The sequence below is a fragment of the Cryptotermes secundus genome, unplaced genomic scaffold (assembly GCF_002891405.2).
Source record: "Cryptotermes secundus unplaced genomic scaffold, Csec_1.0 scaffold1344, whole genome shotgun sequence".
NCBI classification, from domain to species: Eukaryota; Metazoa; Arthropoda; class Insecta; order Blattodea; family Kalotermitidae; genus Cryptotermes; species Cryptotermes secundus.
Genome location: NW_019735580.1, coordinates 478355 through 497274, shown reverse-complemented (window position 1 = coordinate 497274; position 18920 = coordinate 478355). Strand labels below are relative to the sequence as shown.

Here is an 18920-nt window from a genome sequence, read left to right as displayed (position 1 = left end):
CAAGTAATAAGGACTGTTAAACTAGAAAATGCATAGATGTCAGAAAAATACTCACTTGTGACAGCAATATGTCGATTTGACTTTCCTTCTTCAATAACTTCAAAGACTTCCTCTGGACTTGAAACAAACCGTTCAGTTGCACCCTTCACAAATGGGACCCGATTTTTGTCTTCATGTACACTAAGGTTGACTTTTGACACTGGAATGAGACAGATGCAACTACAATATGAAGACCAATAAGTTCAACAAGTTATGAAAAGCAAATCACATTTTCTTTGTAGCTATTTAAGTGAATTCCCAAATTCTATATGATTATCACAAGTTGTTATCATAAACTTCAGCTACTCCTTAAAGCATACATCAACAACTGATGTGAATTTCACATGCTTCAACAACAAAACTGAGGGTTTACATCTGGATATAGGTTTCAGACAAACATCCCAAATATGTCAGCAGTGTTAATCTTTCACTTCAGAATCATATATATATGATGTTCAACAGGTCACAAACCTCAAGGACACAATATTTTAAAATGCACTTTCTACCTCCATGAAAAACGCAATGCCTGTTCCTTATCCCAACTATTGATATTCGGGGAACTAATTGATACTTGTTGTGGGAGCTAAATTAAAAACTATAAATCTGCTTTGTCACTGAAATACTGATGTGTATATTTTTAGGGTTGGTGGCATATAGAAGATGAATGACTTCTAAAATATGAAACTTCAAGTTACATAGTATATTTGGTAATTTTTAAAAGACAAAATTATACAGTTACAATGAAATGTTAACATACAGATGCAGAGGAATTATTTTAAATGTTACAGATCACTTAACATTCCCATGTTATTCACAAAGTTCCCACCACATAGCTACAGAATTATGACTGTCAAATGCCAAAATACAGGTTTCAAAAATAAAAAATCTCGTGGCAAATAAAATAGTCTTTATTACTACCAATGGCATTAAATAGTATGGGGGGATTGGTAAATTCTGAAGGGTTCTGACAATGGTGTATAACACTCACAATTACTGGGCTTTTGGACTTCATCCATCATCCAGCATTCTAGAAACCAGAAAACGTTTCAGAAACTGGATCTGTTTCCGACCTCAGGTGAGGGTGGAAGACACCTACTCTGCTAGGTCTCTTAGAAAGAGCTAACCTAAATCACTGTGAACACAGGCACAATCTTCAAGAGGGTCTTAAAAAAAAAACGAACATGCCTGTGAAGAGGGTCATAAGGTTAGCTGGGATTTTGGAAACTGAAAGTAACAGCAGGTATAGAAAATACAAGGAATCGGCCCATTTGGCATGGTTATCCAATCCAATCCAGACATTTCTCCTATCTGAGTGCACCTCATCAGCAATGAGGTTTCTAACCCACAGAGAGGATCTGTATGATGTGACAGATTCCTCATAGGTTTCTATTAGGTTTAAGTCTCAAGTGTTCAGGTTTTACTCCATAGATGGCACTAGTGGTAGATACATGTCTTCACAAATTTTTCCATTACTCTACATTGGTGCTCATGCACTTGGTTTTGTTGGCTATGTTTCTACCTTATTTTCTATCCTAGTTCCACATATGTGTGTAATTCTATCACAATTAAACAGACCCAGTTTCTGTAACACATGTTTTCTATTTCTAGAATATTGGACAATGGACAAAGTCCAAAAACTCTGTAATTCTGAGTGTGGGAGATTATTTTACACCAAAATACAGTCTCTTCGCTGCGTGTAAATGCTCCACTGATTGCCGCCATTTATATCAGGTCAGCTTTGCAATAACTAGTGCAACAGTATCGTACAGGGAGGTTTACATACCCATGTTAGAGAGGAAGCTAAAATGATTCCCACTGGTTTGGATGATTCTCCAATTTTCTAAACAAATTCTGACACATACATACACACACTGTAACAGTCTTTCAGCTATACAAAACACTTCTAGCTGAATGTATTTCCCATGCATGGATTAGTTTAACAAACTTATATTTTAAATATCCCCCCCCCCAAGAAGAAAGCACATAGAGTAATCTTAGGAAAACAGGATGGTGAAAGACTGTGACTTCACACTTTTCACCAAACACTGTCTTCAAGGGGTGCATGAACATTCAGCAGTGCAGGCAGTTGCAGAATCCAGTTGAAATCTCAAGACTTTTCCTTTCTCTGTCAGTTGACTGAAAAACAGCTAAGTATCTGCATAATATAATCTCTCAGGGTTATCTGCACAATCCTACTCACACTCAGGGTGCTCAAGATACCAACTTTTATATGATGCAGTGAAATTTCATGCATAAGAAATGGATTGCCTGCACTCCAGTGTCTGTTATTTGTACATTTACATGTTCATTCAACTAAAACAATGCCTAGCTTGAAAAATAATGTTACCCTGAGATCAAGTTAGCCATCATGGACTTCAGATACCGGATACAGAAATAAAATACGGCTGCAAAAGTGTGACCATAAGGACATAGTTTCAATAAATTTAAAAAGTTTGTGAGGTCCGTTCTGATACTCCTGCTTCTCATGAACTATGTAGGTGAGTCATATGAAAACCATAAAACTGAGATAAAAATTCGAAATATAACCATTGTCCTATAAGTTGGCAGACATGTTACCAATGCTATAAAGAGTACCCTATAGGTCGCAGTATAATGCGGACAAACAGAGAAAAAAACTTTTTATGGTTTTCATTTGACTCACCCCCATTCACTTAAGGAGACTTTGAGACAAATGTTCAAGCTGACCTCCACTGCTGACAAGCTTTTCTTCTCTTAATACTCAATGCTGATGTTTCAGTTCCCTCCCTACCAATACATCAGTGGTTCTTACTTTATCAAGAAGGTTCTGAATATTGTTTCTGCAGGGAACTCAAACTGTGACCAACTTTCTTCTGAATTTCTTCCTAGCAGAATTCCATTTCATAAGTTCATATAAAATTACTTGAGCTTTAGCATAAAATTATCCATACACTGCACAAAGGAGTCCTGCACAGCACAGAATCACATGTAACATCACACAAGAGGTATAATGACCCTTTCCCTCATCATCAATGCCAACTCATCAGGTTCACTTCATGATATGGCTGCAATCTGTCACAGCTTACGAAGTAGGAAAGCCAGAAATCGATACAGTGATCACACATAGTAGAAAGGCAGTGCATCAACAAATAACACCATCTGCTGTCTAGCAGCTCATTAGTGCTTGTTTAATGATATTAACTCCATCTCCACTCTTGAAGTTGAAGGTTTTTATTACAAAATTTGAAAAGTGCTAACAAATACTTGCTAAAGGAGTCAGGCATAAATATTTTCAAATTAATATTATTATCGCATAGCTCAGTTCACGAGTTTTTACATTCTAAAAGGTTCAAAGTAGCAATAGACAATATCTGAAACACCTGTCATTGGCATGAATTACTGAATTCATTCTCTAATTAATTCCATTGAGCAGTGTTCTTCACAAGACAAAGAGTTGTTCAAGTAGTTGAGGAATATCCTGCCTTCTGCTTGTTCACAAATGCCCAGCAATAAACCCTTTCCTGAACCAAATAAGTCCAACCCATACCTTCATATTCTGTTGCTGTAAGGTCCATCATACTATTATCTTCCCCTCTACATCTACATCTCACAGGAAAGTTCTTCCTTTCAGGTTGCCCAACTAAAATGTTACGTGCATTTCTCACGTCTTCCATATATACGAGGGTCATACTGAAAGTCATGAGCAACAATTTTTTGTAAAGTAACATGCTTTATTATTGACAAACCAAATACACCACCTCAATCTACAGACCTTTCTTTATTTTTCCACATAATTGCCACTTCTTTGTACACATTTCTCCCTGTGTTCTGGGAGTTTGAAAATTCCCCTTCTGTAAAATTCTGTTCCAGCCATCTGAAGACACTGACGCACTGCTTTCTGAATTGCCTCCCTTGTCTCAAAACGTTGCCCACACAGCTGATCCTTCACAAATCCGAAAAGATGGTAGATGGAGGGTGCCAGATCATGACTATAGGAGGGGTGTGGAAGAACTTCCCACCCCATCTTTGCAATTGCTTCCAATGTGAGGCAAGTGGCATGGGGGCGAGCGTTGTCATGCAGGATGATGATGTTTCGTCCTGGACGTTTATTGCACAATGCACAATGGAGCTTGTGCACCGTCTGGACATAACGAGCAGCATTGATGGTTTGGCCAGGTTCCAGAAATTCGGCCAGAATAAACCCCTCTGCATCCCAGAAGACTGTGCCCATCACCTTCGCAGTTGATGGCACTGTCTTTGCCTCTGTCTTCTTTTCTGATGGAGAATGCAAATGGTGCCATTCCATACTCTGCCATTTCGTTTCAGGCTCGAAATGGTGAAACCAGCTTTCGTCACCTGTCACGATACAGAGCAAAAAATCATCGCCTTCGTGTCGATATCTCTGCAGCATTTCTGAGGTGATGGCTTTTCGCTGACATTTGTGGTCTTCGGTCAATAACCGCAGGACCCAACAAGCACGAACTTTCCTACAGCCCAAGCTTTCAATCATCTCCTGTAGTGCACTGTGCCGTATTTCAAGTTTTCGGGCTATTGTGTTCACAGTCACACACCCGTCATCTTGAATGATCTCGTCCATTCTTTCCTTGCTGCATTCAGTTGAAGCTGTTCGAGGATGATCGCTCCGAGGCTTATCTTCAATGCTGGTGTTCCCATCTTTAAAATGTTTCACCCATCTTCGAACACTGCTCGCACCCATGCACACACTTCCATAAGCACACTGAAGTCTCTTATGAATTTCTGCAGGAGGGATTTCCTCTTTCACAAGAAATTCGATGGCAGCACACTGGCAAAATAACATATCTTTGTCGGCCATCTTTAGGAGTGATACTGGTCACATGATGCAAGCTATTGACATCACAAGACACTCAAGGTTAACACAACAGCTGGTTCCACCTACCACCGTACTCTCTTTCGTCTGCTGTTCCCAGGTTGCATGCAAAAAAAAAGTAGCTCATGACTTTCGGTATGACCTACATACTACATGACCTGCCAAACTCATTCACTTCATACAGCATGATACCACATTTGCTTTAATATAAAAAACGTGGTCTAGCATGTTAATGTACCATGTTAACATGTCAACTTCTTCTTCTGCTCCATGTGTATAGTCCTCTGGCCTGTGCCATCTTCAACTGAATCATCTCACCTAGGGCTTTCCTGTATTTCTAGATCCTTCCAGTTTCCAATTTTAACACCATCTTTGAGAGCCCATTTCCATCCATTTTTAAAACGTGTTTTATATTATTCATTTTGTTCCCTACTTTCTCTCTCAGACTACATATATGCAATCAGTTCCATATTTTATTAAAAATCTAGAGGGTAAATCCAGCCACTGGCCATTAGAACTTCTTTCAGCTGACTTGACTTTCTTTAATCCAACAGACTCACTGTCCGGCAACATTTTACTTAATCAGAGAGCTCTACAATAACCCATGGAAACAAAACTTACTCAGATTCTTCAACTGAACATGTCCAGTCTGGTTAATTGGTTATAAATAAACTGGTGTTTGTAGACCCAGTGCTGTCATGTTCATTTTCCTTTTAAAAAACCATAACCTACATTTTATACTACATCAAATATAACTTACCAAATTTCACAATTATGGCTCATACAAAAAATTGGAACACATATGAATTCTATGACTGTTATTGAAAACAAACATATTTCTACGGTGTATCTTCAATGAAATAGGATGAGAAATATTTTATAATTCTAATTAGTGTATTATCTCTACTGCTGACTACTTCCATCAACAATTTATTTGTATCTGCAATCAATATGCATCATAACAAATGAAAGATGTAAAATTACAACACCTTTGAAAATTCAGTGAAACCTCTGGTTGGGAAGATTTCTATGAGGGAGAATCAATAACAGTGCTAAAATGAAGAACTTCAGCTGGGATAATTAGCTTGGGAACATTGAAAATATTTAAAATTAAATTAGGAAAATATCATTATGTAACTGCAGGATCTAAGGTTCTCACAGTGATGGATATACACAGTCCTGTCTCCTGGGATATACTTTTCAATACACTACACAGCATTATATCCCAGAAGATAGAACTCTTCATTACAAAACTTTTCATACTGCTGTCTTGAGTCGAAACATTCTCTTTGGTTCTTCACTCTCAAAACACCCTCAACCCTCCCTTTTGGGTGACAGACTAAGTTCCATGCCCACAAACATATTTATCTGATAGATAAATTAATCCAAAGGGAATAGCAGCAAGCATCTCTAAAATTTAATATAATCTTAACATAATCATGAATATAATTATGTACAAAACTAAAGTATGTATTTAAGACAGCAATGTAAGTTTGTTTAGCATAATTTATGTGTTCATGTGTGACTATACATGGTGTTTGGACTTATAATTGGATTTAGTGAACGTCTATAACTCATAACTATAACAGTCTCACTCATTTACACACTCCAAAGATCACAGTAGCTACAGCAGACATAAAGTTCCTTCATCTTCACTAGTCGCTGCTTGGTTACATCCTTCACTAGCCATCACTAAATTACCGCTTTTAACCGTGGGGGATTCTTCAGCCTCTGTGCCCATGTCTCACTGGGTGGTGGCTGGCTTGCAGCTAACTCTCATGGCCTCCTAGGCATCACTGTCGACTCACAGGCTTAACTACAAGGTGGTTCAAATATGACCGGGACTGATTTTTATTTTTAAACCAAAATTGCCAAACACTTAGTTGCACATGTCAGTCTTCAACATACTCCCCTCCAGATTCAACACATTTTTTCCAACGTTCTGGAAGCATCCTGATGCCCTTTTCAAAAGTTTTGTGGTTGGTGGCGTATCCACTCCCGAACATTCTGGATGACGGCGACACTGTCCACAAACCACATGCCTTGCAAGTCTGATTTGAGCCTTCTGAACAGGTAGAAATCACTTGGTGCCAAATCGGGACTGTACGGCGGATATGTCAGAAGGTTCCATTTCAATTTCTGGAGGGATTCCATTGTTGTTTTGGCCGTATGGGGGCGTGCATTGTCTTGAAGGAAGGCTACCCACTTTCCACCTCTCTTCCGCTTGGATCGGATCTTTTCCTTCATGTCTGTTGCCAGGAGGTCTGAGTAATAAGCTGCATTGATTGTTCTGGCATCTATCAGAAAGTCTACATGGATAACCCCCTGCCAGTCCCAGAAGAACGTTGCCGTCACTTTTCCTGCCAAACGGCTCCTCCGCGCTCTCTTGGGTTTGGGAGAACTGGTAAACCGCCACTCGCATGATAATTGCTGGGACTCGGGAATGAAGTAGTGCACCCACGCTTCATCGGTGGTCACTACAGACTTCAAAAATGAATCACCTTCATCTTCAAACTGCTGTAGGAGACGACTGGCAACTTGCATGCGCACCATTTTGTTCACGTCCATCAAAGTGCGTGGTATCCACCGTGCATTCACCTTGCGATAGTGCAGGTGGTATTTCATGATTTCTTTTACACTACCAACACTGATGGACAGCACTGCTCCAAGTTCCTTGATAGTGATGGGCCTATTCTCACAAATAAGTGCGTCTGCACGACCAATGTTTGGCTTGGTGACGGATGTTGGCAGCCGACGATCATGTGGTTCGTTCTCCACGCACTCTCAGCCCTCTCTGAAGCACTTACATACACCATTCAAACACACGGGTCTGTGAGAGACACTCTTCCCCATACTGTTGTTGGAGTCTGTGGTGAATTTCAGCGGACGGGACATTTTCTCAAACGAGGAATTTGATCACAATGCGTTGTTCCATGCTCCGCGGTACCTTCTGTTCACTCATCACTCTAGCAACTTCCAGACAGGACTGAACAGGTTCTAACCCTAACAGGAGGGAGGGTGGAGGTTGTGGCTTCACTCTCTCAAGGTTGCACAGCTGCTGCGCAGTGCGGCTTGTTTACACACAAATCAGTCCCGGTCATATTGGAACAACCTAGTAGTTGTCCTTCTTATACAACATCACTATGGACCACTTAGAAAACACAGTTTCCCAAAACTTCTCTATTTTTCCACATTGAGTCCCCAACTTCCTTTATTATCATGTGCTGATTTGTTACTGCATGTTTTGGTTGCCACTGCCTAGCAATGATTGTCTTTTCTGGCTGTCATGTGACACTGCTCCCTCCTTCTGGCTGCTTGTCCTGATTAGCTTACAGGTGTATCACCACTTCTCCATCTCCGAGAGGATGTGACTATGACATCTGTGATCATCCTCACAAACGGCACCTCAAAGTCATGCTGGGGTTGACACTTCTTCCTCTGGATTCATGGGGGGGGGAACTTTCAAAACTGGCAAGTGTTCCTATGGTGCTGGCACATAAGCTGTCAGTAGTCTCCTCCACAATGCCCTGTTGCTCATTTTCCAAAGCCTGAAGAAAAACATGAATGCTAGCTCTATGACTTCCAGCTCGGTGGTCTGTCTGAAGGCCTTGCTGACCGTCCTCTCACTTCCACGATGTAACTGCTTTTTAATGCCTCAACTCCCACCCATCCCTGAAAGCCCTGCCTGGTCCCCTATGAAAGTGGTCCTCATGTAGTGCAAGGAAGGCACAGTGGGTCAACTGTTCAATGGCAGTGGCAAACTCCTGCAGGGACTGACCATTGTCTTGGGGCCATGTTTTCAGTGTACTGCAGTAACCTACAGCCAAGTGTTGGTTCCCAAATTGGTCCTCAGTTGCCTCAATACTCTCCCCATATGTTGATCCTATGGGGTCTCCATATGGAATATAAGAAGCCGTGCAATGCAAGGCGGTAAGACGTACACTGCTTTATGCGCGGTGCCCATTTATAGTGCTCTGCTTAGCTTTCTTACTTATGGAGCTAGGTCCTTCTTGAGGAGCCACCAAATCTGCAGCTACTCAAGAATTTCCCAGCATTTTATGGAACCTGAAGGTTCATTACCATGTTCACAAGAGCCCTCCACTGGTCCCTATCCTGAGCTAGATCAATCCAATCCATACCATCCCATCCTATCTCTCTCAGGTCCATTTTAATATTGTCCACCCACATACGCCTTGGTCTTCCCAGTGGTCTCTTTCCTTCTGGCTTTCCCACCGATATCCTATATGCATTCCTCTTCTCTCCCATTTGTGCTACATGCCCTGTCGACCTCATCCTCCTTGACTTCATAATTCTCATTATACTTGGAGAAGAGTACAGCCTTTATCTTTTCGTGACTGGCCTCCATTTTTTCTTGGCTGGGCCTCACCGTGGCCTTCATTTCTTCCATGCCAGTCCTAATTTTGGCTCATTTGTTCCTGGCCAGCCTTTACTGTGGCCTCCATCTTTTCTAGATGGGCCTCCACTGCTTCTAGGCAGGCCTTCATCTTGGTCTCTATCTTTACTTTATCAGCATCTATCTTGGCTTCCAGCCATCCCAACCTAATATGGCTACAAAACGTTCGAGAGCGCCATAGTGAGCTATGACATCATGCAGGTTCCAACCCAATGATGCACAATAAAATAGGTCCAACAATTCAATCTGATTCAATCAGCCCACAAAAAACTCTCTTGTGACACCAGATGTCATGTATGACTAGACATAGGGTTTCAATTTATTGCTGTGGAAATGTGTTTTGGTTGACACTGCCTTGCAATGGCTCCCTTACTTCACATAAGTTTGTAACTTCACCAAGAGCCAAAACCTCAACACCTCAGCATTCATTATTATAAAAATAATTTCTATGAAGTGTCAATATCATGCAGCTGCACATTCTTTATTTTGGCACAGTGTTTACACTGTTGTACTCACACCTTTCCAGACATAAACACAAAACCAACTCATCTGGTTCCACTCCATTTTACTTCATTTTCTTCCTGCGAAACAGATGCAGTGTAAACAAATGGCACCTACCATCTAAGAGATCCCTGATTTTGTCCATATAGATCTCAAAGTAAGACACCTTGATATGGAACTCCAGATTTTCCTCCATTGCATAAATGTGGTTGAAGATGTCATTCACTATCCTTGGAATGATACCCTGTTTCACAGGGTCACCGATCACACCTTCCATCGTGTGCGTTTTGCCTGATGATGTCTGCCCATAAGCAAAAATGGTGCCATTGAAACCAGATAGCACATCTGTAACAAATATTTACAATTAGTAAGCTTTCTCTATACAGTCTTCTCTCAGACTGGCATTTCCTCAAATGTCCACTTCCTATCAGGGTCAACAGCCTTCTCAACACACAATTAAGCAAACGCAACATTGCACAGATGGATACAGTTAGACAAGAGGGCTGCAAATTGAATCCAGAACCTTCTTCATCAAAGGAGGACTGAATCAGCTGAGCAATGAATAAATAAGGCAGCATCAGAATATCTATTACATGAAAGAAAAATTATTACCATCAGAATCTATGCACAATAACATACAATCATTCAAACATTACTCTTTCAATCTTCTGTCCTGTTTCTGCCACAGTGAGTTTTACTTTCTGGTAAATTCTTATCTCCACTCTACCTACAAACCATTTCTACAGTAAAATTCACAACTAATAAATAATGTAGACATATACAGGGGGGGGGGAACTATAACAAATCCTTTACTGAAAGTCTAAGCAATATGCATATTATCTCCATAAATGTCTTCTCTGTCCTTATTTATTTACAGTGGCACATATAATAAAAATCACTGAAATGTAGCTTCCTACAGTTAAATATAGCAAAATACCTGAGCTTCAAAGATAGTATTTTTCATTTGGCAATTGTTTTTCTATGACACACATGCATGCACATATGCACACTAAATACAGAAATTCTTCTTCTCAAATTAGAAAATTCTTAAAATGTATCTCTTTAGTTATTGCTTTGTTAATCTTTTTTCCTTTGTCCACAAAAATTACACAACTGGACACCTATGCTTGCTGAACATTCTTGTTACGTTTTTTACAAAATCATTGATCTCTTTCCTTCAATTACTATTCCTGTGTATATTAACAGTCTGATATTTTCAACCCCTTAACGCTGTAAATTAAACATAAACCATAATAAATTTAATTAACCATATAAAAAACAAGATTGATTATTAAAATATATATGATCGTTCTCTGTTGATGGACTGCAAATATGTTTTGAATTGTGATTTATAAAAACTGATAATTAATGTTACCTTCCTTCATCAACCCAAACTGATACTAAACACATTCTACAAGCAACCCCAGTACACACATTATAATGCTTTATACAAAATATTGCCTTTACCCCCACTAGCAATAAGCTTAACCCCAGTGACATCAACATTCCCTTTCTTCACTTGTCTCCAGACTTGAAACTCATAACTGTGAATTAGCCAGACACAACTTGATAGTCCTGTTCAATTTATTTTTCCCCACATATTTTTTTTAATCTACAACTATCACCACTTTTTAGTTAAGAGTAACTTATTCAACAGTAAGTGTAATACACAGAAATACTTCAGTTTCTTGTCAAGATAATTTACTATGTGGGCTAAGTACTTAGTCATGTGCTGGGACGTCTGTACATTGCTATGGCAGGTGTACTGCATGTAACTCGTTACATGCAACAGAAGAAAAAATAATTCAAGCATCCCAAAAGGAATTAATGTTTGCATAAAGTTTTGAAAGCATACTTGGAATAACAGGAAAGACTAATGTTCTCTTTAATCGCCACCTCGGTCAATTCTTCATGGAACCAAGTGACTTTTATGATGCCCCCATAAATAAAGTCCTACATTTCATTCGAAGTGTAGGATTAATAAAGGGTTAATCCAAAAGGGAAGAACAATAGATCACTGAAGGTCGTGGTGAGAGGGCTGGTTTTTATGGCCCCTCATACTCAATCTTCTCTTTATATGGGCATGTTTAGTGGCCTTCACTAGGTAAAATATGCAGTGCCAAGAACATTTAAGTGTCTGAATTGCTCAAAGGACTCTATATGATACATACTGTAGCTCTTGTTTACTAAACCAAATAACATTCATCAATACAGGGCAAATTGACCTAAGCTCATTCAAGCAGTGTCTTACCTTCATTAGTCACTCTCCACGCCTCAAACTGAAATATCTACTACTTTCTGAGGGACACTTTTATCAGTACCTAGACTGTACAGTATCCTATGGTAAGATGATTGATAAATTAAATTCTTAATGAGACGAAAATCTTATACCAGGTCTACGGGTCACAATGTTTCAATTTGCATCCTTTCACTAATATGTTTTTGACATACAGAGCATATAACACCATCGTCATCACTCACTGTATATCCTATTGTTATCCAAAGGCTGATTTGTAATACAAGCAACATGGAGAGAAGGAAGTTGCAGTGATTCAACTCCCCAAGGACTCCACAGTTCTTTTAATATTATACCTATCATTCCATTGGTAAACTGCCTATATTACCATAATTCTTAACAGACCACTGCTGCAATGTTACCATATGCTGGCACATTACTTTGTCAAGAACAGTTTATCCGCTGAATTTGATTTGTTTCATTCTGGTTAAACAGTTCTGTCAAAAATTATCAGAATTATTATAAAATGCATATATAGACTCCTATATTTGTTGCCCAGTAGGTAAACCAGTTGTCTTTCAAAGTCATCACAGTAGCCAATTCCATCTTAACAGAATGTCCCAAAGCCATCACAACATTCCAAAAGGAAAAAATTAAAACTGGTTGCAATGAAGCCTTGACACTGTGAAAAGGAAAGAGAAAATGGCTACACATGTAGATAGGCAGAATTCTGCTACAAAATTAATGGGATGAGGATGTAGTTATTGCTGAGATCCTTTGTGTCAACCCTTAGTTCCATGGTGCAACTCATGAAATGCACATCAAATGTCATAAACTGCATAAGAAATGTAGAGTAAATAATAAACCTGGATAGAATTCTATTAATAGAAATAAAAATCTGTGCACAAAATAGCATGCCCACTCACCCGAGACAATCGATTTTGCAGCCTCATTGTAAACTTTCTCTTGTGTTGCACTTGGTTTGAAGACTTTGTCAAAAAGAAACACCTTGCTCTGTAAAGGAAATCGAGATAAATATTTACTTTGAGTCAAGAGTTACCTCCAAGAACAAAAAACTTACACAGAACAATCAGGACCACAAAGTTTCCACTAATTTTAACAACCACACTTAAGAATACTGACATAAAGGAATGAGTTATAAATGCTAAAAGTATCTGCCAGTGGATGTAGGTAGTATGTTTCTAACAACATTAGTAACCATACACCAGACTATCGCAATATGAAGTTTACATTAATTTACAATATTATACACGTAGTAAAGACAAGCAGCGGCACGCACACAGGAAGACTACACTGAATAACACCTGTACAGTGTGGAAACAAGAACTAGCCGCTCCAGCACTTTAGACATAGGGCGAGTAACCCTAACAATTTTAAATTTTAAATTTAAAATTTAGAGAAATTTTAAAGGATTTTAAAATCATAACTAAAGATTTTATAGTGCTACTACAGGAAAATCAAATTTGACGTGTGCAATATAATCTACATACCAGACACATATCAACGAGGTAGATGTTGATAATATGAAGAAAATAACAATGTGTTTTTAAATGTTAAATTTTAGACTGGGTTCAGTGTAGCAGCAACGTTAAGAGTATACACCTGATGATGGCCGATAGAGGCCGAAACATGTAGTGTGGAAGAGAACAAGACCAAAGACATATAATATATATTGTTTGCACTTGGTACGGAGTTTGTATCATTTACATTAATTTACTTCAGACAATTGTGCTCTCTTTGCAAATATCAGAATGAGTATACAAAGGAAAAAGTTAGTAATGGCCTTTCCAAATAAAACAATCTTATATTTATCTCATAAATATACAGAGACACAAAGAAGGGTCTCTATACTAAGATTATGGTCTTCTGAAATGTGATACTGTGTAGTATGGTAGTCTATCAAACAGTACCACATCCCAGAAGGTCAAAAGGTCATCTTAAAACTCAATGACATATGGAGTTGAAACCTCATCTAGGTGGCCAATTAGGTCATATTCATCCAGATGAAATAAAGTACGACTTATTCTCAAATTACCGCGCCATAGCTCATGTGGTTAGTCGCTGGCTTCCCACCACGGCGGCCCAGGTTCAATCCCGGGTCTGGTCAAGTGGGATTTGTAGTGGACAAAGTGGAGCTGGGGCAGGTTTTCTCCGAGTACTTCAGTTTCCCCTGCTAATCTTCATTCCACCAATTGCTCCACAATCACCCTCACCTATCATCTGGGGCTGGTACAATAGGCCAGAAGTGGCCGCAGTACAAGGGACCTAGTCCCACTCCACTAGCAATAAAAAAATTCTCAAATTATGATGAGAGAATTATGTAATTTCTTCACACATCAAGAGATTCATCATATGTGAAACAAATGTATGGATCTCTGAAAGTTTAAAATGGCTCACAAATGGTTCAGAGGATCTTCAGAGATGGAAGAAGGCCATGAATAAATCTTTTACACATAAAAGAAGACTGAAATGTATGCCAGCCCTCACATTTTGTTTATGGGAAGTATAAGAACATGGGCTTTCTACATTACACATATAACAAATAAGGTATGAAATTGCACTGGTATCTTCTGATTGCTGCATTAAGTTATATAGACCCACACATGATTCTCATTCATTCATCAGTAATCTGTCAAGACGACAGGTCCACAGTCTCTTCCAAAACAGTTCCTCCACTTGATGCGATCTAGAGCTTTCTCCTTCAAATGAAAATATCCTCTTCTGTCCCCAAGGTCATCCAGCATCTTCTTACGTCTTCTTCCTCGTCTTCTGGTCACTTCTATCCGCCCCTCTACCTTTCCTTCAATAACTTCTTTCAGAAGGTAGTTACCACGTAAGATATGACCAATCCAATTAGCCTTCCATTTTCTTATTTCGTGTAGGATATTCCTCTGCTCACTGACTCTAAATAACACTTCTTCATTTCTCACATAATCAGTCCAACTGATCTTCTCCATCCTTCTCCAACACCACATTTTGAAGCTTTCCAGGTGCTTCTGATCTACTGCCCTACGTGTCCAAGTTTCAGCCCCATACAAAGCAATGCTCCAAATGTAGCATTTCACTAGTTTCTTTCTCAAATTTAAGTCCAATTTGCTGGTAAAAAGATTCTTCTTCTTGCTAAATGCAGCTTTTTCCATGGCAATCCTAGATTTAATTTCACAAGTACACCTTCCATCATCTGTTAACAAGCTACCCAAATATTTAAAACATTCCACATTCTCCAGTTGTTTTTGGTCTATCTTTATTGTGACTGGGGTTGGTTGTCTTGAAATTTTCATTACTTTTGTATGAGTCTTCCACTTATGAATAAATGTATTGTTTTTTACAGTTTTTAAACAAAAGCTCTACAGTGATATTTTGTTATTACTTTTCATCAGCACTACTTATATCATTAAATTTTAATTTATTTGTGTTCTACTTTTTTTCTGTCTTTTAGGACTACCTTTCTGCTTCACTAATCAGGATTATCACTTAATCCGTATGACCTCTCACCCGTTTACTTCATATTAGCATGGGTTTACTATATACAGATAATTAAATATAGTTCAGACAGAAAACATTTTAACATTCCATTGCTCCTTATATAGGAAAGTTATTTGAAAGCCTGCTTGAATATCATTCAGCCAGTCCAGACGAAGAGCAACAATTTCCTTGCATTAACTCCTTCCAAACCTGTTCCAAACTGTAGCAAACTGACATGTTCACAGGTCAACAAATCACACACAAAACTAACCCAGATCACAAAAGATCCCACAAAAATGGTCCCTGTTGTTACAAACACATTCCTTGCACCTCCACACAAAGTCCACAATCAGATAAGGAAGTTCCTTTTTCATACGAGAAAAAACGTTATACTTTAAACTTCAAGTTCCTGTCTCTTGTGTAAGGCATGTGGGGGATTCTAGAGGAACATTTTTATGTCTAGTACCAATTTTATCCAATTTCTCTCCAGCAAGCACTCAGCAACTTTATTCATTATTTTTTGTACAATAACAACCTTGTCTGTCAAGATTTATTTATGACTGTATAAAGAGCTTATATTTGGAGCTGTAATGTTTTAAATTTACAACCAAACTGCTCCTTACTTTTCTTACACTACCACTTTTCACATAGGTCTCATATAAGAATGTCTGTTGCTCCAATGTGCAACTCACATATGGCATGCTGACATAGGAAATAACATGACTGAGTCATGACTGCTTACAGCACAGATGAATGGCAGTAGCAACATGAAGTTCAGGGTTTATGAGTGGGGCCAGCATATAACACATGGGCTTGCTTCACACTAGCTGTTCAGCGATTTATTGGGGTGATAATGAAGAGAAATTATGTGTTGAGGTTATTGGTTTACTGACCATGCCATTAGTACAAACTGATCTGACACAAAACAGCATGTGGAAATTCTGTCTGAATGGCTTAAAAATCAGTGGCAGGCTCTCAAATAACCTATCTGTAGTTATTAATTACATAAAGAACAATAGAAGGCCCACCCCTCATACATTCATTCATATTAATTACACACCTCTCTTTTGAGAGTAAATGCACAGAAATGGTTTAAAATGAGTATTGGACAAAACCCATAGAGTAATCAAATTCATGGAATTTGTGATTCTGAAGGTGCTGAATATTAAGATTACAGTTTCTCAGGATGTGCCTCTATGTAGTTTAGCATATAGGTACCAATGTTTTAAAGGAAACTGCTACTCATTTACCCTGACAATGGAGGCAGCAGGTTCTTACAAAATGTTGGAATCTATCTACTAAAACACACAGCATCACATCCCACAAGACTTTAGCCTTACCTGCATCAGATCTGAATACATGAAAACAATGACTAATGACGATGGAGATACATACAATTCATATGGGGACCATGATGGCTTAATGAGTATAGCAACTAGGCTACACGTTGGACAACTAAGAGTTTTCTTGGTGGGGGGGAAAGTGATGTTTCTCTTCTCCATGACATCTAGACAAACTCTAGGGCCCACCAAGCCTCCTATTCAATGGATACCAGGGTTCTATCCCTGATGGAAAAGTGGCAGAGGGGTGAATCTAACCACTCACCTCCAACTAGTGCAGAGGTCTAGAAAATGTGGATCTATACATCCACTCTCCATACATCTTCATGGCATAGTGCTTAATTAGTCAAGCACAGGGAAAAAAATGTACCTTTACAGCTTAATTACATAATTAAGTGGAAAAATAACTTTGTTTGTATTCTCATACGATATTAAAAACAACTTGAAATAAAAATAATCTCACATATCAAATGTATGACCACTCTTGGGGGTTGTTAATTATCTTAATGAGCAAAATACCTTTATGTGGAAAATTTAAAACAATTTTCACAAATCCTTCTACCAGTTCTGCTTCTTACTATGAATATTCTGAGGGAAGTTGGGTCCTATATTAACGTAAAAATTACAACGAAAAATTCTGTGAATTTCAGTTAAATTTTAATGTGAATTCTAGCATGATGGCGGTTTAGGATAAAATTCTGAATGTGCACAAATCGCGAGCCATTCTGCTTCTATCTGCATATCTAGTAAAATACGAAAGACACATCGTAAAATGTTACAGACAAGAGAGATACACATTTAACCAACAGTGGATTTCTAAATTTCAACAATTATCTTATAATCAGCAGAAAATGTATAATTTGCGAATTATGATTATCAGCTTAAATGGAATAAAGTACTAATAGCGCTGATATCGGGCACTGCAATAAATTGTCGGTGCGTATTGATAGCCTATACACAACATGGGGGTGGACCCACCCACTTACTGCACAGTCATATGGTCCCCTTCCCTTGTGAATCACTGCGAGAACATATCAGCCTATAAAGTGTGATCTTCGAAATTAATTAACAATATTCGGTAAGGGGGCTGGCCAGGAGCATGTCATCTGTCATTACTAAAAATAATGCACACGTCAGATCTTCCGGTCGAATAATAGCAGCACGGCACAAGCATGCACAATTGTATCAAGGGATGGTTACAGTATACTTACCCCAATAGATATACAATTATCCTCAGGTCCAGACGGAAATCTACATATGAATTTTGAACCTGCTTTTTCTTCGGAATCGTTCAAAGGCCTAAATCGACAGACCACTTTTATGCTGTCTTCTGCAGCTATTTCACGCTCACGTTGCTCACCCGACATTTTTATAACTTTAAAAACACTTTACACTAAAAATGTATATTTCTCGGGAACTTAAAACCGTGCATAAATTATGATAATAAAGCCGTGAAAAAAACCCATTAAAGCCATTGACAAGCTACATCAAAATGGCTCCCATTTTCTGTATGCAAGAGGCCGTTCCAGTCCGGAACAGCTGACCGGAAAAATAAATCGTCACATTCAGTTATTTACGCCTTAAAATATAAAATGAAAGTTAATTCCGCGTTTATAAAGAGTCCTGATTACGTTCTATATGATACTGTACGAGAATGAAGTATTGAATACCCGTTAAAACGTTCTAAAACCTAAACTGCTCACTCTACCGCAATATATTCGTGGTGCGGCACGACGGGAAGCGGTATATACGTGACGTCATTCCATCGCAAAGCCATGCGCGCCTGCTATTGATCTTCGAGGATCTTTCGTGCCCTGGCTCTGGGTTTGGTTTTTGAGTGGGCTGTCTCAGTGTTGTTGGGGTCAAGTTATTTAATATATCAAAGAAACACACTTGAAGCCCAAAAATGTTTGCTACAAATATCTGAAACCATTGTTCACATAACTCACAATTACACAAATCTGTTCTACTTTATGTATTATTTATTATTCCTTTGGATCAGGAAAAAAAGTCAGCGCCCCGCCCACAAATACAGTAGTGTACTTTGACAGCAACACAAGTATAGCATTTTCGGTT

General features: G+C 38.7%; 1 protein-coding gene across 2 annotated transcripts in view; it reads right to left on the bottom strand.

The window, feature by feature from the left end:
• The window catches only part of LOC111869692 (kinesin heavy chain), a 71919-nt gene extending 53340 nt beyond the window's left edge, over positions 1-18579 (bottom strand). For both annotated transcript variants that reach the window (XM_023861388.2, XM_023861389.2), the window contains exons 1-4: positions 18056-18579; positions 12945-13032; positions 9900-10127; positions 56-199 (exon numbers count right to left, since the gene is read on the bottom strand). In XM_023861388.2, coding sequence (XP_023717156.1) covers positions 56-199; positions 9900-10127; positions 12945-13032; positions 18056-18211 — 616 coding nt within the window. In that variant the 5' untranslated portion in view covers positions 18212-18579. The remainder of the gene's footprint in view (positions 1-55; positions 200-9899; positions 10128-12944; positions 13033-18055) is intronic.
• Between the last annotated feature and the right edge of the window lie 341 nt (positions 18580-18920).